We start from the raw sequence: 22,075 nt of genomic DNA, 5'->3' as shown, positions 1-22,075 counted from the left end.
AGGCACCTTTCTTCATCTCATTACTGCATCTTCATGGGGTAAGTTAAGGCTCTTGCCTTAGGATTGCATCCATGCATCCATCCACGCATCCATCCAGCCATGCGTGCACCCGTGCACCCATCCGTCCATGCATCCATCCATGCATCCATCCATGCATCCATCCATGCATCCATCCATGCATCCATCCATCATCCATCCATCATCCATCCATCCATCCATCCATCCATCCATCCATCCATCATCCATCCATCATCCATCCATCCATCCATCCTCCCTCACTGGGGTAGAGTCCCACACAACTGCTGGGCACGTGGCTTGAATAGAGTTGGTGGGGTCTGGGAAATGACAACTGACAGCAGAAGAAAGGTCCCCGAGGACCGAGATGTTCACGTGGCTCTCCTGATAGAGCATTGTTTTCAGTGTTCACAGGTGTCACTGTGTCACAGGTGTCACTGTGTCACAGGTGTCACTGTGTCACAGGTGCCACTGGCATCCACGCAGCCACGCCTGGTTCTGCAGTATCAGCACTTGGGGTAACGCATGTGGGTGTGACAGTCCTGGCAGCAGGAGGTGCTGAGCATGTGCCTGGTGTCCCTGCCCCATCCAGAGTCACAGCACAGGCAGGATGGGAGGATGAGGACTGAGCACTGCACTGCAGCCCTTCCCCTCGCACAAGTGGCTACAAGCAGATACTCAACAGCTGAGCATTGCTTAGAATGGAGAGGCCAAGGTTCAGTTTCCTTCCCTGCCTGTGAGGTTCCTGATTCCTTTCCCCAAGCTGTTTTTGGTGGGGCTTTGCCCAAGTATTTCCCGAAGCAGGCTCTGCACTCCAGGGTTCATTGCTTTCATGTAGATGGGTTTTACCACCCAGCTCTTCACTATCATTGCAAATCTCAGAGGACTCTGCTCCTTGCAACCCTGTGCTTAGTGCAAGATGATTTCATACCAGTGTGGTGGTTTCATGCTAATAAGGAAACACGGGAATGCTCAAATCTTCCTAGGCAGAAAGGATATTTGTACTGAGGTATTATGGATGTTCTATCCCACAGGTAAGCTTAATAATACTAAAACCCAAGCCACCAGCCTCTTATCTGCTGTTCAGAAGGAGTTTGGTACCTATTCTAGCAGAAAGCTTGTTCCTGTAAGTAGTGAGCAGAGACAGCAGCTCCCCGTGGGATGGTGTGTTAGCACCAAAGTTGCTGAGCAGGGCAGAGCTGAAGGTGCACCCAGCTCTGTCTGCTGTGGGACAGTGTAGGTGGTGGCCTCTTTAGAGCAGCAGAAAACAAACTGGGGCCCGTGGGTATCATGAGCTGGGAGAATGTGTGAAAATTGCATGACAGCAGCAGGACATCTCTGAACTGAGCCTGGTGCTCCTCACTGGCTTATGATGGTAGACTGACAAAGGAGAAGAGCTGTAAAGTGCCCATCCAGTGAGGAGGGAAGGTCCCTACTTGAGTATTGCAGGATTTCCAGCACTGCTGTGTGCATACACGAAAAAAGCCACCTTCCTTCTTGTTCATCAAGTCGTGCAAAGCAGGCTCTGGTCATCTTTGATCAAAAGGACCTTTGGCTACCTGCTCACCAAAGGGCTGAGTAGCAACTGACCCACAGACAGGGACAAACACTCCTTTCTGTCAGGCCATAGCCAATGTTACTGCATAGGGCAGAGTAACCTGCAGGCTTTCCAGAGCTTTGTAACACCCTGATGGCCTTTGGCTTCAGTGAAGGCAGATGCCAGTGTGCTTTCTGAGGATCCAGTCTGCCAACCCAGTGTCAAAGACTGACTGACATCATTGGGAGTAGGCTTTCAGTGAATTATTAGTTAGGCTTTTGGGGGTCTATCCAGTTAAAATGAGTTTTCTCTGTTTGGGAGATGTGTATGGCTTTGGGGAGAGGCGTGTGACTTGTTGAAGCTCCCAAACTACTTTTGGCCACTGGAGGAACAGCAGATGCCCCAGGACTGAACATGCACAACTTTTATCCAGTCTGTAATCTCTTGTAGATGGTCAGTCTCCATGGTCAGGGAGAAATCTGTGTAGCTACAGCCTGCAACTCTTACCTCTGTAACAGAAAGGAGCTGGAGAGGACAGTGACACCACCTATCTGTCCCCTGCCCTGAGCTGCGAGGAGCCTGGATCCCAGCGAGGGTGAACAGCCACGCAGAGCTCCAGGGGAGATGGTGCCCAGGCAGGATCTGCAGTGAGGACTCAACTTCCACCACAGAGAAAGCTACATTTGTCAAAACATGGTACTGCTGGGGCCAGAGTGACTCCAGTCTCAGTGGGATGGATGAAGGATGTCGCAGCTGCCAGGGTGGTACAAATGGCTCCCCTCTGTCGTCTTGCATTCAGCCCTCTTCTTCCCCCTGTGCTCACTGTGACAGCAGTTCTTAATCCCCTGCACCGCTCTGTCTTGGGGCTGCTTATTTCCTTCTCCAGCACAAGAATGCTTTTAAGACAATCAGAGGATTCTTCACAGCAGAAACTGGACTGTGTCAAAGCGCCTACAATATACCCTGAAGTTTATCACTTCACTCACAGGGTAAGAAAAGTTTCTTTCTACTAGAATCACATTGTCAATTTGCAAATCTCCAATTCATGTAAACATTTGGTTCAGACCAGGTGCGGTGTAAATAGTGCAGAGTCTCAAGGGTTAACTCCTTTGCCCCCTTCTTTTTTACTCAATGGATCAGACTGGGTCCATCAGCAAGCTGGGCAGCTGCCCCACTCCCCATCTTGAAGCAGGAATGGCTGGAGAATTTTCTCTTTTTCAAATTAATTTTTCTTGAAAAAGGAGAAGAGACGGTTTCCTTCAGCCCCGCCGGGCTCGTCCCCCTGCTGCTCCGGCCTGAGCGCGGGGGAGGGCCTGGCACTCCGCTTGGCGCCGGAGCCACTGGAGAAGGAATAAGCAAGCTGGCTCCATTCCTTCGGGTGTTTGTCCATCAGCTGCTGGTCAATGACCCTGTGCATGTCATCCTGCAGCAGAGGGAGACGACAGGGGCGTTAGTGGCAGCTGCTGCTCGAGGGGAGCTCGCGTGGGGGCGGCTGAAATGGGTATGAAACGTGCAGTGATGAGATGGAGCAGGGATGACGGGAGCAGGAACAGGTCTGTGTCCCCACCTGACAGCGGGCTCAGCTGTGCCTGCTGCCGTGAGGCTTTTCAGGGAGTGAGGAAGATCAACCACACAACTGTGAGGGATAAATTGCTCAGGTGGTCTCGCACAGGAGCCCTGTGCCTGCTTGGGACTCTGTGCCACTCCTAAGCTGTGTTTCTCTGCTGTCTGCAGCTTGCAGACATTTCTCCCCTTTGGGGGAAAAATGAATAAGAAGAACAAATGCAGCTGAAAGCAAAGGCCAGAAGGACAGAGATCTGTGCTGAGCAGGTCTGTCTGCACACCAAGTGGACAGGCAGGGGTGGCAGAGCTGCTGCATGGCCACTGTCACTGGGGCTTCTTTGGGGAAGGTGCCGAGAGGCTGGGACAGGTGTGGGCCCACCAGATCCTTTCTGGGCTTTGCACCAGACTCACCAAACAGAACTGAGCTCGTCCCTTAGACCCCCACTCCTTCCCCTAGAGCCAGCACAGCAGTGGCAGCTCTGACTGACAGCTCACTATGAACTGTGACTTTTCAGATGTACCAGAAATGCTCTGATTCCATCCATGTTTGCCCCACAGTGAAGCTGCTTTATACAAAATAATTACCCAGTTCCATTGCCACTAATGATGTGCTAACTTGTTCCTTGAAAACCTGGCTATAAATTTTACAGATTTTAAACTTTCAGATCGATTGCTTCTCCTATAATTGCATACTTAAACCACAGCTTAGTGAAAATGTGTGTACACAAACTAACCCCACAGAGGAATCAACTGTTCTTGGGTGGTTTGGTCCCTGATTAGGGCTGAGGACACTGTCTGGTGAGAATGAGGATACTCTGGATGGGCTGGAGTGGTGGAAGTGCTGTTCATTCAGCACAGGACTGAAGGGAAGGTGCTGCCACTGCCCATCAGCCAGCTGGGACTGGAAACTTAATAATGGCTAATCTCTTGTTGCAGTGTTTTCTGCAGGGAAAGGGATTGATAGCCATGACCTGGACCTGAATTTAGGATGAGGATTTCCCCTGTGGGAGCAGGAGGGTGCAGAGCTACACAGACTGGGGAAGATTTGGGTCTTTTTAGAGCAGGGCTGGAGAGAGGAAAGGCAGAGGGAGAGTTGAAGAGGTTGAGGTGAACATCAGTATGAAATATCAGTGAGACAGGTTTCCAGAGCTGAAGCTGCCATGTGAAAATGTACAGCACTTGGATTTTGAAGGCACCTCTTCTGCTAAATGAAGTAGGTACCCAGGCTCCTGCATGGCAGATCTGTGTCCTTGATCAACCATACAACAAGGGATGAGAATGATTTACATGTATATTTATATATATATACACATACACCAAAATATCATATATATTTATATATATATAAATACAGTATGCACTATTGAGAGTACACTGCATTGGGGTCTGTCAGATGTGTGAGTCAGAGAGTGAAGCACTTGCATGGGGAGGTTTTTTTGCTTGAGTCCTATTTTATAACTTGTATGATTATGTCCTTAGAGAACACTGCAATCTTGCTGACAGCCCTTGGTGAAATCCAGACTAGAAGTGTGTAAGAGCAAAATGTTACCAGATTAAAGCATCCAATTACGCCCAGCTAAAGCAGAGACTTTTATCCTATTTTATCAGAAACTTGCTGCAAACCCCTTTGCAAAACAGTCCCCAAAATACATAAATCACCCAACTTGTTTTGTGCCTCTGTGGCTGAGATGCTGTTGAGGGGAAATGAGGTGGCTGGAAACTATTTTGCTGCTGTGTAGCAACACCTCAGGTCAGTATGGAGACAACTTACTGCCATGAAGTGGGCCTGAGCCTGAGCTCAGAGAGCTGATGGGAGCAGGTCTGGGGTTGCTGTGTTACTGCAACAGGACCTGTTCTTAACCTCTAAGCTAGGTTTATTCTAGCACAAAGTAGGCTTCACTTTATACCACCCATCCAGACTGCACTTGGATCCAGACAGCTCCTATGCAGAGCACAGAGTGTCATTTACTGGACAATGAGGCTGAGAAGTAAAATCCCAGTTTGTCTTTCAAGAAGCTTTCCAGACACTAAATATTTGGATAGAGAGGGTTAATAATATGTGCACCTCAGACTGGCTTTTCCTGTGGTGCCCTGGTAAAGCCTCACCATGGGGTGCAGGATGCTGCCCCTGGCTGGTGCTGGATGGGGGGTGTGGGCAGAATATTGGTGGGTGATGGAGACTCCCACTGGCCCCTCTTGCCAGATGATGGTGAGGGCAGAAAAGGATGTGGGTGATGGTGGCAGCAGATGGAGAGGGGATGGTGGGTGTGGGGAGCTCACCTCAAAGGCAGGAGGGGTGTACGACTAAAGCTGTTGGTACAGGAACTGAGAAAGGCCACTAGATCAGAAACCAAAGGAGCCAGATAGTAAAAAGCCCTGAGGAAGCAAACTGTAAGCAGGAAAAAGAAAAGAAAGAAGAAAAGAAAAGGGAAATAAAAAAAAAAAGAGAGAGAGAGAGAGAGAGAAACGAAAACACAGTGGAGTTGAAACAGGAGCGAGGTTGTATGGGAAAGGTTTCTACTGGTCAGGCTTGTTGTTAGTAAAGCTGGGGTCTTGCATGGTCTGCAACAAATCACTATAAATGGCACAGACCTTTTCTCTTGAGTCTGCTTTATTTTCTGAGGTAGCCCTCCCTTGGTGCTGGTTCTGGGAGGAGGCAGCTTTGTTTGCTCTCAAGGGTTCTCTGCCTTCACAAGGGTTTTCCCCACTGACCCCAAGCAGAGCATCTCCAGGGCAGCTGTGGAACTGCCATGACTTTGTTCTTTACCTTGGTGAAGAACTGGAATTTTAGCTCCTCCTTCTTGATGGATCTTCGGAGTTGATGAAAACAGTGCACCAACAATCAGCACAACCTCGTTCTCCCATCTTTCTGCTCCATCATGGAAATGCACAGACATGCTGTGCCCACACATACCCAAGGTGTGTCTGCCTAGGGACACCTCCTGCACGGACTCCTCCACACCCCATGCAGAGCAACGTGCACATTTCCCATTCTGCCAGGAGGCACAGTCTGCTTCTCCATTTTAAATGAGTGTTTAGAGCTGTAGAATTAGCAGCTCACAGCCAAAAGGCTCAGAGCAGGGAGGGGCAGCTCCCCCCTGCACCCCACGGCATCGCTGGCTCCTGCAGAGCCAAACCCAGCACCCCCAAACACCCAATCCATGGATGCTCAGGCAGAGGACACGACACACCCACAGGGAGGGGGACACTCCCCCACAGGTGGCCCTGGGGTCATGTGTCCCTCGGCCCCCACCCTGCCGAGGTGCTCACCTGCCAGGCCTCCAGCTGCTGCGAGAGGTTCACCTTCTGCTGGATGGCATCCAGGAGTTGGCTGTTGAGGGACATCATGTCGATCTTGCACTTGGTCAGCTCCACCTCCACTGCATTCTTCCTGTGGGGACAGAAATCAGGGCATGGCACCTTTTTCTTTCTAAATGAAGAGTTAAGCATATCTAAACAAGTCCACAATTTATGTCTTTCTCTGGCAAGTCCCCACATCCTAAGGTGTTCATCTCTGCTGTATTCTGGACAATTGATTAATCTGAAGGGTGGGACAGAACTTCTGACATCACTAAAGCCAGCAGATTTCTGATAAGCACACTGTGAAGAATTCTGAAAGAAAATCAGATACACTGCTGTGTAAGATAATAGTATGCCTGGATAATGTGCAAGATCTGCCAATAAAATGGAGATCTAGAACAAGGTCTATATACAAATATTTTCTCTTTTTCTCTGTTTACATGCACAGAGAAATGCTACGTGCTAAAAATCAAATTAGCTGTTGATCACTTGATCAATAAATTGCAATATAAAACAAAAAAAGTCTTAAATAAGAGTAAAATTCTGGTTTCACTTGGGACTTGAATTAAAGAAAGAAATGAAAGAAGAGAGCTTATCACATCATATACTTTTTAAGAATGACAAACTGTTAAAATCGTTTGAATTAAATGTTAGGCTTTAAGGAAAGCTCCCAGTTTCAGTGGAGTTGTCCAAGCCCTTGGGAACACCTCTGCTGCATTTCCTCCCAGACATTTGGTGGCCACTGGGCATGTCATGCCATGGCCAAGGTTACCCAAAGAGCCCCAAGTGCTCAGTGGCTGAGATGTTCGAGCTACTCCTTGTTTGTGGAAAGGAATTGTCCTTTAAGATGGAGCAATTTCCTAAGCTGCCCAAGCTGCTCACCATGCTGGAAGCACACAGGTGAGCACAAAGCTTAAGTTTTTAATTAACTGCTGTGTGATAGGAAGGCAGAACAGGACTTGCTGGGAACCATCCTTCCTTGCAAACGTTTTTGAGAGAAATAATTGCATCTTATTAACTGTAGCTAATTCCTTGTCTCCTAATAGCTCCCTTGTGCTCCCCTGCAGAAGAGCAATTTGGGAATTGTGCTGGGAATTTGTGTTTATATGCTAGGTACTGGTTGCTTAACACTTCCTCTGAAAGGATCCTATTTTCCTATCGCTTCCCATGTTGCCAAACTTCAGCTTCAAGCAAAAATTTTCCACACCAGATGTCTGCCTCGGGCAGTGATTTCATTTCTGTTCAGAGTCAGGGATTTTTGGGGGGATGGGTTCAACAAAAGCAACTTAACCCTTGGGGTGTGAGGTGGGAAGAAAATCACGAGCCTCTCGAGGCAGCAACCAGCTCACTGGGGAGGGATGTTTTCACTTCAATGACAGGATGCTCTTGTCTGCTTTCACTTGCTGCCACATTCTGCTCCTTAATCCCCCTCACCTGTGCCCCATTCCTGGGGCTCCTGCACTGCAGGACAGCCAGCTCCAAATATTGCTGCTTTGTTCAGCAGGGTCACAGTGGACTGGAGAAGCTTCCACTCCAGGGCACCTGAAGCAGCCTTTTGCCTTTTGCTGTGACACTTCCCCGCTGCTGGTTGGATGTTTCCAGGGGATTGATGGCAGCGGCAGTGTTGCCATAGCCACGGCAGAGCCAGCAGCCCACACACTCTAGGAATGTCAGGACTACCTCCCTGCCCCCAGCAGACAGCTGGGATGCTCCTGCTCCTTGCCAACAGATGGAGGTGTTACAGAGGACAGCAATGGGAATTTGGTACCAGCTAGCCCAGCAAGGGCAGCACGGGAGATTGAGCCACTTATAAAAAGGGATGGTGTGGGCTGATTTAGCTTCTGCACCCTCAGAGGTGCAACCCTCTCCTGGCTCCTCTTGTCCTGAGCTTTTCCCTAAGAAGCTGGACTGCTGGTGTCCTGGCCCATCTGCTTGTTGAAGGGATTATCAGATCAATCTTTGCTAGCAGAGCACAGAGGGGTAAAGGTGTCTGTCCCTCTTCTCTGGGCAAGGAGTGCTCAGGACATCTTGGCAAACCCAAGGATGGGGAAGGGGGATTTGGGGTATGGGGGAGCAGAACCACATGGATCTGCAAAGAGGAGGAGCAAAACAAAGAGCCAAGCCAGTGGGAGAATCCCAAAAGGAGAACCAGAGAATTACAGAACTGGAGATGCAAAAAATACCTTGGAACAGGAAAGGAGAGGGAATGACCAGAGGAATGGTCTAGGGAAGCCCAAGCAGGCTGTAATGGGGATGGTCAGGAAAGCAGGGCTGTGTGTCTGGAATAGTAAAGGAAGAAAAATGTGACAAATATAGGGCAGACCTAGTGTTTCCATTTGGCTCCCTGATGCCCTCTCCTCCTTGCTGTGACTCTCACCAGCACTAGGGATGGCACAAACGTGCTTCACAGAATGCTCCCAAATACCCCAAATCCAGCTGTGGGGCAGCTCTGCTTTTAGCATCTCCTGCCCTGCCCCCAAGCTCCTGGCAGCGTTTCCCAAGGCCAGCAAAAACAAGACATCACTTTGTCACAGCTGCTGTGGAGAGCAGGAGAAAGCCACTCCACAAATGCCGCCCCAGCCTGGCTCTGGCTGTTGGTGCCACTCACTTGGCGATGGCCTCGTCGCGGTCCCTGATGGCCTGCAGGAGCCGTTCGCTCGCCTCCTTGTCCTCGGCAGCGCCGCGCAGCCGGTCCCGCTCCTCCTTCAGCGTCGTCATCTCCACACTCAGCAGCGTCACCTGCGGGCACAGGGAAGCTGTGAAACCCAGCACTGCTCAGGGAAACGCACAAGTGTGGGCGGGGGGAAAAGGCACATGGGCCAACCTGCAGGTGGAGAGATCCCCTGGTCGTAGAAAAAGCTGTGTCTGCTGTGTGGGGCTGTTAGTGCTGGTGCCACCCTGCATGAAATGTGCTGGCTTGCCCTGGGATGTGGCCTGAGCAAGATGTGTCACCAGGATGGCCTCAGTAACATGCAGAATACTGAAAGCTCTGCAGGGCAGGACCCACCTGTGACACTGCTGTCACTGTGGCATCTGTGCTAAAATGTTGCCCCTCTCCAAGCAGTTTGTCTTGCAGTTTGCACACATCCTCTGATGTAATTCTGTTGTAATTCTGATCTTTCCAGGGTTAAATTATTGCTAACATAATTTACCAGCAAATAATATTTTTTGAAGGGACTATTATGTCTCCCAAAGTAATATGAAGCCTGTAGACAAAGGATGTGAAAACTCTCTTTCATGCCATGGGAAGGTGTTACTGGCACATCTTACAATTTTAATTAGACTTTGAAATATGTCTGGAGTCTTAAATAGTATGAGAAATGATCTATCATTTCAGTCCTGTGCAGAGTGAGTTAATAGGGTGTGAAATCATGCAAGGATTGCATTAGCACAGCTTCATAATATTTCATACACATTTAATTTCTTTGTCTAGGGCACACACATGCTCTGTTACGCTACTCCACCACCTGGAAACCCTTCCAGCATTTGACCCACCTCCTGCCTCTAAATGCAGCTCAGTAGTGCTTGAATCTTCAAAGAAATCTTTAAATAGAGGGCAGACAGTCAAAAAGGGCTCATCTCATCCAGGGCGTGGGAGGATGTGCTGTTAGTGAGGCACGGCTGGGCCGTGGGGAGGAGGGTGTGAATGTACCCTGTCTGTGCAGAGACTTCCCATGGGGATGGGGAGCTGTGCTGGGGCTGCCAGGGAACCAGGGAGCTGTGCCAGGGCTGCCAGGGAATTGGGGAGCTGTGCCCTCCCTCAGCCCTACATGGGGAGCACCTCAAGAGCAATGATGTGGCAGAGAGCAGTGGTGTTGGGGTGATGTCAAAGGTGCTGAGCACTGCTACAAAAATCCCAGGGGACAGAGGATCCAGAGGCCCAAAACATGGTGTTTGGGATAGGTTTGGGATTTTAACTGGTTCTGTCTGTGCTTCAGGTAAGAATGGGAGAAAAAAAAAAACCACGGCAGAAGGTGTGAAATAGCTTCTCAATGAAGAGAGAGAAGGGGGTGACTCCTATCTCCACTTGCTCACCGGCTCTCTCAGGCAGGAGCAATGAATGTGTGCGACACCATAAGATCCTAAAAGCCACTTAGAAGCAGATCCCCTTTGATTGTATCAATACCAGTGCCAGAACAGAAGGATGAGGAGGCAGCAGAGCACTGCCTCCCCCAGGTGGACCAGATTTCCACATGCATCAATTTTCTGTAGCACTGAACAGAAGACGTTGTTGCCTGTTCAATAGGAGGTGAGAATAATTAATAACCTGGAGCAAGTGTGAGGCTGGATAACAGGCAAAAGCTGTGGGAGACGTGTACTTGCTGTGGGAGGCTGAAGCTCCTCTCTGAGAGCAACGGCTGCTGCATTTGTAGCTATGCCCCATCTTTCTCCACATCACACAAAGGTGTTGTGAGGAGAAAACAGAACTGCTGTCCTCCCTTTGCTTACTGAATGTTCAGAGCTTTGGTAGTTGGGGACCCCTAAAAGCAGACCCAGGTTTCCAGACTTGCACAATGGCTGGTCTTCTGGTCCCTACTGGCTGGAGAGTCTGGGGAGATCAGACAAGCCTAAAATCTGTGAATAAGTCTCTAAAGGTCTCTCAGCACTGCCAGGCTGCAGAGATCCAGCCCTTGACTCCTCCATCTCAGGTGTGTTTAATGGCAAGGGGGGCTTGTGTGTGGTGCACAGGACTGCAGCAGTACAGCCAGGGCAGTGTCTGGGTTCATGTCTCACTGGGGACAGAAGTCTGGACCTTCAAAAGTGTCTCTTGTGGTGGCCACACTGCTGAGAGGAGCAGTAGGGGAAGGATGGGCTCTAGTGCTACTCCCCTCCCACACTCTGCCCTGATCAGCTGCTGTGGAAGCAGGACATTTCCCACCCTCACATGTGTGCAGCCACCACTGCCAGGGCATTTAATGATTCGCTCACTCTTTCCTCTTTGGTCCCATGGTGGGAGCTCCCACAGCCCTACACAAGGCTGTCAGACCCCAGGTTGTGCTGACTTTCTGAATGTGTTCTCCTATTTACTCTCCAAAGGGCGATACAGCACTGCTGGGAAGACTAGCCAAGGACATTAATCCCATTCCCTGCTCCAGTGCAGTTGCTGCTGCTTCTGCTGCAGCCTCTAGATCTCGTCCAGCATCTGGAGTCTTGTCCCACAGAGACAAGGAGTGCCAAGCACCTCTTTGGATGCCTGTGTCCATTTTCTGCTCTTGGCATAGGGCCTCAGACACAGATAATGCTGCAATGGGATTCTGTGCTCTGGGTGTGGAGTTGGTAGTGGGGCTGGACCATTCCTTGCTGTTGAGGTTGCCTCAGCTGGTCCCTGGGGTGCTGCCTGGTGCCAGCTTGGCCACAATTAGGATTCTCTGGGAGTGCTCTTCTGAGGGTTTTGTGATGCTGCTGTGGAAGAAGTCAAGCCCTGCTCCATGCACAGCAGAGCAGCACCGTTATATCCATGGAATTGGTGCACACACCCCTCACAAGGACTCAGTGCAGCAATTCAGGACAGCCTGGATACCTTTGGGTTTCCAATACCCCGTATCAAGCAGCCTCATATTTTGAGGTCTTCTGCTGAGAAGAATTTAAGTAACAGAGGTTATCTAAAAAGTGGATTGGGAGAAAGGTTTAAAGGAAGTTTGGCTGCTTGAGATGATGCCTCAGATGGGCCCCAGACAATTTGTCAGAAACTTTCATCCTAAATGCTTAAATCCTCTGCATTTGGTTAAACAAATCTCTCTCATCCAACCATTTTGGTCTAAATCCTCCTGGGTTATTTATCATGTTGGTCTCTTTGATGGATGGCACGTATTGGAGGATGAACACTGGTGTTACAAGACCACATGTAAAGTGTGGGAGTTGCTAACCTGGCTGTGCAGTCGCTGCAGCTCCTCCAAACTCTGCCTCAGTTTCCCCCGTTCTCCCTCCATTAATTCCCTCAGGGCTCGCGAATCCTCACTCGTTCTCCTGATCTGTTCCTCTAAGGTGTCATCGTCGCTTCGCCGAGAGCTCTGAGAGTGGGAGAGAAATCTCTTGCTCAGATTTCACTTTAAAAAAGGCAATTCTATTAATTTGGTGCTAGTTTGGGATGAGGGTACTAAACAAGGAAGAAGAAAATGTGAGTGTGACTTTGGTAGTCTTTTGTTCACATATACCTTCACAACCAAGAGTGCTCAACCAAGGGTAGTGCTTCAACACATGACGCAAAGAGCATGCAGACCTTGGCATAAACCAAATTTACAGAGAACTACTGCCCATTTGGTAGCCCATGTGGCTACAGTCTCTGTTTGTGGGCCTTTTACAGGACTCTCTACATTTCATTTACCAAATGCAACTTCATCTCTATACTCAGCCTATGGGTACCTAAATGAGGAGGGTGAGTGAGTACTCCCTCACAGCCCCCTGCAGGGGCTGCACTGCTTTCCTCACCACAGCGCCCCAAATAAGTCATAATGACAATGCAACCAGCCTATTGGGAATGGTAACAGGCCTGATTTGAGCCATAACAAAAAGGGAGGTGTTTTGTTGTAATTCTGCACTTCTGTGGATGCTGAGTGATCCCTCCATGCCAGCCCTCCTGCCCAGCAGCCTGGGGACCACATCCTACAGACATCATCTTGTGCCAGCAAAAACCTTCACCTGCCATGGACTTGAGTTTGGCAGCTCCTGCCAAGACAATTCTATTCACAGGGACTGAACATCCCAACATAGGGGTTATGATGTTTTTGTGATACTATTGCTAATAAAGTAAGGTTATATCCCAAAGGAAATAACCCAACTGTGATATGTAAGGCAATCTGCAATATTTCCACGTTGAAACTCTAACTTACTGGAAATCTCAAAATTAAGCCTACTTTTATTAATTTTCCAGAACAACTCATAGGCCAATGACAGTTGTATGAGCTTGAAAATTTAGATGGTCTGAGCACTGCAGGCTGAAACCCCACATGCTTTGCTCTTGGCTTGTGCACATCCTCTGGCCCAGAGCTCGCTGCAGGTGCTGCTGGATCCTGAAGGCCCTGATCTGCCAGAAAACCTCTGTGGCTCTCAGAGATGGGCAGTCACAGAGCACAGCCCACTCCTTGCATCTCAAATGGTCGGCCAAGGCCTGTCTGTGCCACCAACTTACCGTGGAGTCTGCCCCATCCAGCACGTTTTGTATCAGTCTCTTGAGCTCACTGAGAGCTGCCCGCAGGCTCCCGGCTGGGACGTCTTTGGCTGATGAGGTTTCTGAGGACTCGTCCATGGAGGAGTCAGTGGACACGGCCGAGTCGGCGCTGTCGTTGCCTCGCAGGTGGGAGCACAGGTACCGCACTTGGCAGTACGCCTCCCAGAGCTGCAGCCTCAGCTGCAACAGAACAACCTGGCATTAGCCTGGGGTGTCAGGGCCATGGAGATCCTCCTTCCATGGTCAAGTGAAGCGTGCGATTGCCAGCCCTCACAAATATTTGCCATACTGGATTGGAAATGGATGCAGAGGTTTACTTTCATATGGTCAAAAGGGTGTTGATACCAGACCCCAGTCCCAATTTTCCAGCCTTTGTTTCAGCTCCAAATCCAGATCAAACACATTAAACTGGAGGGCAAATACCTGTTCTCGTTCTTGCTCCAGCTCCTCTGCCTCCATGCTCTGCTCTATCTCAGAGAGCAGGGATGTGCTGGTTGTGTTGAGGTTTTGGAGACTTTTCTCCTCGCTGAGCTCCTCCACCTTGCCCTGCAGCTGCCGGTAGGACAGCCTCACCTCCTGGAGCTCCAACTGGCTTTGGTGCAGCTTGGGGAGAAAATCGAGGAATCAGAAAAATATTAATGGAGGCAAATATGGACTGGATCAATCTCTTGGTTTGTGAGGAAGCTGGGAGGGAGGAATGAGTGACACAAAACAGGCTTTCCAGCCAGGAGGAAAGTACTTGGCTGGTACTGCTATTTATTGGAGCTTAATAATCTCCAAGTGCCATTAGACACTGTTTAGAATCCAGAATATCCAGAAAGATAAAAATAGCAGGTTAATCAGTACTAAAATGAAGAACATTGTGAAGAAGTTGGGACTCAGGTAAAGAAATTTGCTCAAAACAACACAGCAGGAAGTGAATCCAAACAAAAAGTGATAGCTACATGTTTTTTAAAAGATATACAAATATGTATTTAAAAAAGGAAAATACATTCAGGGCTGTTTTGCAGAGCTGAGGATCCAGTGCTTGGTAACCCGTAGAAGTGCAATGGAAAACCCTTGCTCTGCCCTAAGCCCCAGAGGTGCCAAGCTTGTTTTCTGGGGAGTGACATTTGGTGATTCATGGCTGTGAACACCATGGAGATTGCTGGGAAACCAGATGAGCACTGGGATCTAAGAGAAGCCCCGTTTGATCTAAGACTGCCCCCTGGAACAGTGGGATCTAAAGAAGTCCCTTTTCAAGCCAATTCTACTATTAAAAAATTAAATAAAATTAACTGCAACCTCTGTTGATGGAGTCCTCTGGTTCTTTTTGCATTTACCTCACTTCCCCAGCACCCTGCCTCACTTCCTTGCTCAGATCTCCCTGCTAAGCTGCTCTTTGCTGTCAGGATGATTTGTTGATGCTACACATCTTCATGGGGAACACCCAGGACCTTGCTTCCTGCCATTCTTGCATGAGCCATTTCATTCTTCCAGTTGTTCTGTGTCTCAGTTTGTGGCCAATTTCTTCCCCAGATCGTGACTTCTACTTCATCTCCCCATCCCCTCTCTGTCTTACTGCTGCCTCCTCACCTGCAGGTCCTTGTCATGGCTTTGTCTCTCCAAGATGAGGACTCGGTCCTGCAGCTCCTCCACGGTTCCCTGGAGCAGGTCGTTCTCCTCCATCATGGCACTGAGGCGATGCTCCAGCTCCCGCTTCCTGTCTGTCAGCATTTTGATCTGCAGGGCAAAGAGAGGCCCTGTCAGACTTTGCAGGGACCAGAGAGGAGAGACACCACATTCCAAAGAGAGAAATGGAACAGCAAAATGCAGAAGGATGTACACAGATGTTCTGTACATGTATGAGAGAAACTACCTCTGTGTGTAGTTTAAAGCTTAGGAAAGCTCTGAAAGGAAACAACTCCTCCCCCAGGCTTCAGGGGCAGCTCCAAAGGGGCTGGGTGTGCACTGGCAGGTCAGGGAGCAGGCAGGAATATTCAAAGGTATTAAGTGGAGACCAGCCCTGCCCACCCCTTGCACCTTAACATTTGAAAGGTAAAAACTAGTTACTTTTCCTGGCTGGTCCTGATGGTGCCATTTTCTCCTGTGTGGATGCTGGAGACCACAGGGTGAGCCAGCAGGATCCAGGGTGAGGCTGTGGAATCCTGCTCCCTGTAGGTCTGTGCCACAGCACTTCCCATAGCTGTTCTTAATTTGTGTGTGTTCATCAGGTCCTCACCAGGGACTTCTCTGTCTTTTCACTTATGAAAACTCCTTTCTGTGCTGTGCCTATTTTTAGCCTCCCAGTGATGGGTTGCCTTTAAAATTGGTTCATTTCTTTTAATTGTCAAGGGCAGTGATTTCAGGCGAGGGACAGTGTGCCAAACAAACCCTCCGTGACTCAGTTAGCTGGGAACAGTGCAAGGGATGAATCAGCACTAGCCAAGGTCACTTCTTGTTTAACCAAGAAGAAGGAGCTTTTCCCCACATTACTACACAGAGGGTCTCTGGGGTCTGGTATGCCAGCTATCCACCAGTCCAGTATAACCCTAAATATTCTCTATGGCCTCCTTTCAGTTCATGGAGCATAGACAAATCCAGCAAATTCACACCGTTTTCTTGGCCTCTTTGGGTCCTTGTCTCTTTGCTGCTTTCCAGGTTGCTGGAAAGATTTGGCTGCACTAAGGAGTATCAGCCAAGTATGTGGACTAGCTGTTTCTGCGGAGTAAAGGCTGCTGGAGGTATTGGAAAGCTGCTCTGAGGTGACTAATGGTTTCTGAGATGTCTTTACCCACCCCCATCATGATTTGTGTGGGCTGGAGAAAGAAAAATAAGAGATTTAATGGAGAGATTGTACCAAGAGTTCATATTTGCTGGGCAGACCAGTAATGAGCACACTGTAAATAACCATACAACAGAAAAAACACTGCTCTGCCATGAGCCCTGGACCATGGGGAAGGCACAGGAAGAAAGGGATTGGAAAGCAAGATACAGGAAGGAGGTGAGGAGAGAAGGTGTGGCATGCATGGTGATAGGCATGCATGGTAACAGCCATGTACATGCAGGCAAACCCTTTCCAAGCCTCCATACTTACTTCAAGGACTTGCTGCTCCACACCAAGGGGAGGGGAAGAAAAGGCAAGGGACCAGCAAGGAGCAGGTGGGAGCAGGAGAAAAGAAATGGACAGATTTTAGGAAAAGCTTTTCCAGACAGCTTTTAAATAAAAGAAGTGGTTGGGTAGTAGAGCAGGACATCTTCTACCCATCTAGCTCCTGCCTATGTGATCCCCAGTGACCCTGACAGGGAAGGGAAAAGGAAGGAAGTTGTATCATTCCTGCAAATGTACCTAAGTTAAAACAGGCAGGGGCTCCTTGCTTTCCCAAGTACATGGCTCAGAGGCAGGAGAGGATTGCTGCTTTCTTTGCAAGCATGAGGAACAGAAGGAAAAAACCCTTGCAGACCTTCCCACCATGCCCACTAGAGTTTAATCTGTTCTGGGCAGAGCCCTGTAGGAGTATAGCCATGGTTTGGCTCCTGCAAGATCCTTTTCATCCGTTCATTTTGCAGGAATGCTGTGGCAGAGGCAGCACTGGAAGATGCCCTGAGCCAGAATCCCAACCAGAACACCATGCACCACAATCCTTGCCGGGGGAGTCCTTTGCCCCAGTGTTGCCATCCCTCTGTTGGCTCCACTGGCTGACTGTGTTTGCTCAGAGAAGGGCATGACACAAGCTCCAGGAGCCCTGGCTGCTTTCTGCAGGAGGGAGGCAGGTGACTCACCTCGGCCTGGAGGCTCTCCAGCCGCACGATGTGTTGGCTGCTGGAGGAATTCTTCTCCCGGAAGTCCTCCCGGAGGGTGTGGACCTGCAGGGAGAGCTGCCGCTCCACCTCCGATGCCTGCAAGGAGACACCAGCTGGAGTTACCCCACAGACCCAAAGCTGCCATCTCCTCCTGCCCAAATACAACTTCTGCACAAGCCCAGTTTCAGCAGAAACTCTGAATTCTGCATAGTCTGGGTGAGTGAAAATCTCACCTTTGACAGACACTGGGGAGAGCTGCCATTTAAACCACGTTGATTTTTCCCTTGGGGCAGCCAAGGGACCACAGCCCATAATTTTTTTCCACTGTAAAAAACCACGATGACTCCTGTGTCCCAGAGGAAATTCACTTTGCCTTAAAAATTGTAGCCTAGCTGGGGCTGAGGAGAAGACCAGGAAACACCCCTGTTAGATTTACACTCCTAACCTCTGAACATCTTTGGCACAGCCCTCATATAACAAGTACTCTTTGCCTCTGATTCCCAGCTCCTGCCAGGGCCAGATGGAGAAACATCCTCTCCACATGACTGTCAGTGCAGGATCCCTGGGCTTGTCCCTCTTTCCCATTTTGAAGCAGGGATGCCCCACTTATGCAGGGTGATTTGAGGACAGCAGAAAGCCCATTCCTACCTGCAGGATCCAGGCTTGAGGCAGCCCTTACAAATGACAGTTTAGACATGTTAACTATGCTCCAGGCAGCTTAATGGCTGATTTTTACATGTGAACACACTTGTTTAGGCCTGTAAGACAACATAAGGTTTTTATGACGAAACCCTAACGAGACAGCGAAATGGATGGTTTTATTTTTAATTAGTTTCCATCAGATTCCATTACACTTAGGCACAGACCTCCAGCTATGCCACATGGGCTGGAATTGATTCCCCTCAAGGGTGGCATTGCTGTCCTGCTTGGGGTGTGTGTTTTAAAACAAAAGCCACGGTGTTTTAGACAGAGAGGGAGGGACTGGAGTCAGCAGCTGTGGGCAGGTTGGGGAATGCATCTTTAGGTCTGGCAAAGGGAGGTCTGGTGCTCTGACAGTGCCCAAGGCAGAGCTTCACCAAAGGGTGCAATGACTCTGCTCTAGAACCTTGTGACTGGAGCAATGAGCACACACAGTCTGAGCTGCCCAAAAAGGCAACACTGCTCCCTTTTAAAAAATGTCCCTTATTTTGCACAGTCTGCAGCAAAATATTCCAAATCAGAAGCATGAAGTAAAAGGCTGTTCCAGCTCCATCAAGTGGAGGAAACTGGTGGCCTCAACACTGTTTGCTTGGAGGGGCAGCATCAGACAGAAATGTGGCCACCAAATCAGGCTCTGACCACTGACTTCTGAAAAGAGAAGTGGGTTCCAATAATAAGAAATAATCTTGTCTACCAATTGTTTTTTAGCTCCCTTCTTACACTGTTTTTTTCACTCTCCTTTAAAGCCCCAAGTCAGAACCCTTTGCATATTGCCTAATTTAATAAAGCTTCCCTGCTATAGGAAGGAATTCACTATAGGAAGGGGTTGGTTATTTTTCTGCCCTTAAACAACTATAGGTTGCAAAGCATCCTGAGCAGCTATTAATTGGTGACACTAAAGAAGATGGATGGATTGTGCTTTTTTTGAATGATTCACTTGCTTTTGTAATGACTGCTGAAACATCTTCATGCTGAAACGCTCTGCAGGAGCTATCAAGGATGAAAAAGCACCAGATGAAAAGCACTGAAGGATTTTGCCTGCAAGATGCTGACCACACTCCCAAGGAGCACAAGTGGCACCAGAGGAGATGACACACCAGTATTTGACGGTTCAGTGTGTAACATAATTTATACACTTGAAGAATGCTACGTACAGAGAGTATAAATGTACAAGGGAGCAGTAAGGAAACAAGGCAGTATTAATGGCATTGTAAAAATCCCTGGTAAGAAAATATATAGCTGCTCTTGCTCGTTCTGCTCCCCATGCCCAGACAGGAGCAGGTGAAGGGATGAGCTGCAAGGATGATTCAGATTGTGGAAAGTCTGTTATACGAAAGGAGTCTAAAAAAAGGATGGCTTGTTTTATCTCATGCAGTGAATGCTGAGAGAGGACTCCCTATAAATACATCACGGATGAGCACACAGAAGGGAGAAGCGCTATTTAAGCAGAAGCACAATTTTGGCAGAAAAGAAAGATGTGAATAAACCGGATAAGAGTATATTAAGGCTGGCAATAGGAAGATTTCTACATTTCCAAGGACCTGCTGTAGGATTCCTCTTCTGCACCATTATGGTAGTAGAAATGGTGGCAAAAAAAAATAACTCTGTAATGGAGCTGGGTCACTTTATCATGCAGCTTCTTTCAGAGGGCTGCCTGTGACAGAAGGGAAATGAATTGACCTCAAAGGTCCTCTCCAGTACCAGGCTGCTTGCAGGACTATAAGACTTGTATTCACCAGCATTAAATCATCATCTGGAATTTATCTATGTGCTGCCTGGCTCACTGGCTCACACATCTTATTCCCACAATTATAACCCACATGGAGGGAAAAAGCACTCGGTTACTTCTAGTATTTAGCCCTAGCCCTAAAGGCAGACAGGATGTCACAGTGTCACCTCAGTGAACACCATTTGCATACTACCTCATGCAGTTGAGAAAAGTAAAAATAATACTTGCTTTAGCCTCACACAGTGCAGAAAAATACTTTCTGACCAGCTGTTTAGCAGAAGTAAACACAAATGACTGTATTTTGTGTTTCCCTCCACAGGCTAACCAGGAATGGTTTTCATCCAGTTTTTCTAGACACAAAACAAAGTCTTCTGAGCTGAGCTCTGGTCATGGAATCTTCCTTTTCAAGCTACATTTGTTTCAAAGGTTATTAATCCTGCTGCCAAACTACCCTTTCTAATTGATTGTAAAATAGAGATTTTAACATCAGCTTGCATTAATTTATGAAAGCCACCTTGACAGTGTCCAGTATTTCTCAGGCTTTCTGGTGTATGTTCAGACAGTGTCTGCTTCAGTTCTCAGCACTGCTGTTGATGTGCACCTGCACATGTGTGTTTTAAACCATGAGCTCACCACTGATTACTTTGAACATGCTCTTTATACTTAGTGGCATCAGTGAAGATGTAACTAACCTTCCATCCCCATTTTCTCTTTAATGCTCAATATGGCTTTTGCTGAATGGAAGTGAGTTTCTTCTGCCTTGGCCAGCCTTAGGGCTTTCCCTCTTCATCGCTGTTTCCTAAACATTAAAAGCTAAATCTTTTGTGGTTCTGTCAATCATTTATCAATGCACTGATTTTGCTAGAGACAAGTAATATTCTTTGCAAAAAGGCAGACATATATTGCCCAACATCACAGCTTTGCTCTGTAGTTAAAAATGAATTAATTTCCTCAGTATGAGCAAATTGGCCAACACAGCCACCAGGCAAGATTTGAAACATATCTGCAAAAGCATAGACATCAATTCACAATTGGATATATCCAATCAACTGTGAGATTTGTTTTCTGGTCTTCAGGCAAGGTTTCAATGAGATTTGGGCAGTGCAAGAAGAAAGGAAGAGCAGGAGGACATTTTGGCTTCTGCTCTAATTGAGGCCTTTTCATCATTGCAAACTTGATTAAGTTTCTCTTGTGATTAATTCCCACGTGCTAAAATGTATAAAACTGAGTAGATCTTTGGCAGAAAGAGATGCTTGCCAGTTACAACAGCTCCATGATGTTTAACATCTGGAATATATGAGCAATAAATACATAAAACAAATATAAATAAATTGGACTGCTGATGTTCCTGTGAAGGGGGCAGGGGGGATCTTTGAGACATTAGGGACGGACTACAGATTAATGGTCTGTTTAGTCTTAGTTTAGTCTTATTCAAAAAAACCCCTTCCTCTAGGTTAAGATTTGATAAATAAAGCTAACTGTATACAAAATAACTAGCTATAAGTCATGTCAGAAAGAAAAGGAGAATGAAAAAAGTTTAATAGACTGTAGCAGGGTGAAGAAACCAATGTTTCCGTATGATTTACTTCTACAAACAAGATGATTAAGATTTAACAAAGGATATTGAAGATTTTCTTGCCTAAAATAGCTAAGAAAGAAAAGGCCTAATTAGTGCTAAATTTGTAACACTCAGGAGAGCGTGTTACCCCTTTTATTAATTTGCTAATAGCTGAGTTCAAGGGACTTCCTGTTCCCACTGTGGTCCCATTAACACTTCAAACCACTAATTGCTGCCTCCCCTGGCTGCAGGTTCCAGGATTCCCAGCTCTTCTCTAGAAGGAAAATATATTTGGCTACTAAAACATAACCAGAGGTGGAAACAATAACAACAACAACAAATTGCTTTAGATTTATAATTTACAAAAAAAATGTTACTCTGACTTCTGAGGGAAGTCCCAGAGGATTGGGATTCTGTTTTGCCACTGCAGCCAGCACCCAGGTGCTGGAAGAAGCCTGGTTTTCTGGGATACTTGATCCATGCCAATAAATTGCCTGTTTCCCAGACCTTGGCACATTGGCACCATAAATCACCCTCAATATCTAGCACACCTAGAGGTTGCTCACTTTGGGAATCTTTGAGAGATTTTTAGCAAGGCTTTTAATGCAGGTCAACTTCAAATTGTTATTTGAAACATTAGCCTATCCAGGAAAGTTCTTACATAACAGAGGTGCTTGCATGCACCAGCTCTTGAGGATTTTAGCTTTTATTTGCTGATTTGTG

At 47.9% G+C, this 22,075-nt stretch overlaps 1 protein-coding gene across 2 annotated transcripts in view; it reads right to left on the bottom strand.

The window, feature by feature from the left end:
- Positions 1-199: 199 nt before the first annotated feature.
- Positions 200-22,075, bottom strand: part of BICDL1 (BICD family like cargo adaptor 1) — a 47,588-nt gene continuing 25,712 nt past the window's right edge. The window contains exons 3-11 of one of the 2 annotated variants that reach the window (XM_015644321.2): positions 17,346-17,462; positions 16,660-16,671; positions 15,159-15,305; positions 14,007-14,186; positions 13,545-13,763; positions 12,283-12,426; positions 9,024-9,154; positions 6,386-6,506; positions 200-2,975 (exon numbers count right to left, since the gene is read on the bottom strand). In XM_015644321.2, coding sequence (XP_015499807.1) covers positions 2,775-2,975; positions 6,386-6,506; positions 9,024-9,154; positions 12,283-12,426; positions 13,545-13,763; positions 14,007-14,186; positions 15,159-15,305; positions 16,660-16,671; positions 17,346-17,462 — 1,272 coding nt within the window. In that variant the 3' untranslated portion in view covers positions 200-2,774. The remainder of the gene's footprint in view (positions 2,976-6,385; positions 6,507-9,023; positions 9,155-12,282; positions 12,427-13,544; positions 13,764-14,006; positions 14,187-15,158; positions 15,306-16,659; positions 16,672-17,345; positions 17,463-22,075) is intronic. The other variant, XM_019008399.1, reaches the window with a different exon arrangement.

Source organism: Parus major, chromosome 15, assembly GCF_001522545.3.
Source record: "Parus major isolate Abel chromosome 15, Parus_major1.1, whole genome shotgun sequence".
Lineage (NCBI taxonomy): Eukaryota > Metazoa > Chordata > Aves > Passeriformes > Paridae > Parus > Parus major.
Note: the sequence above shows the minus strand (reverse complement) of the source record. Positions and strands in the feature narration are given on the sequence as shown.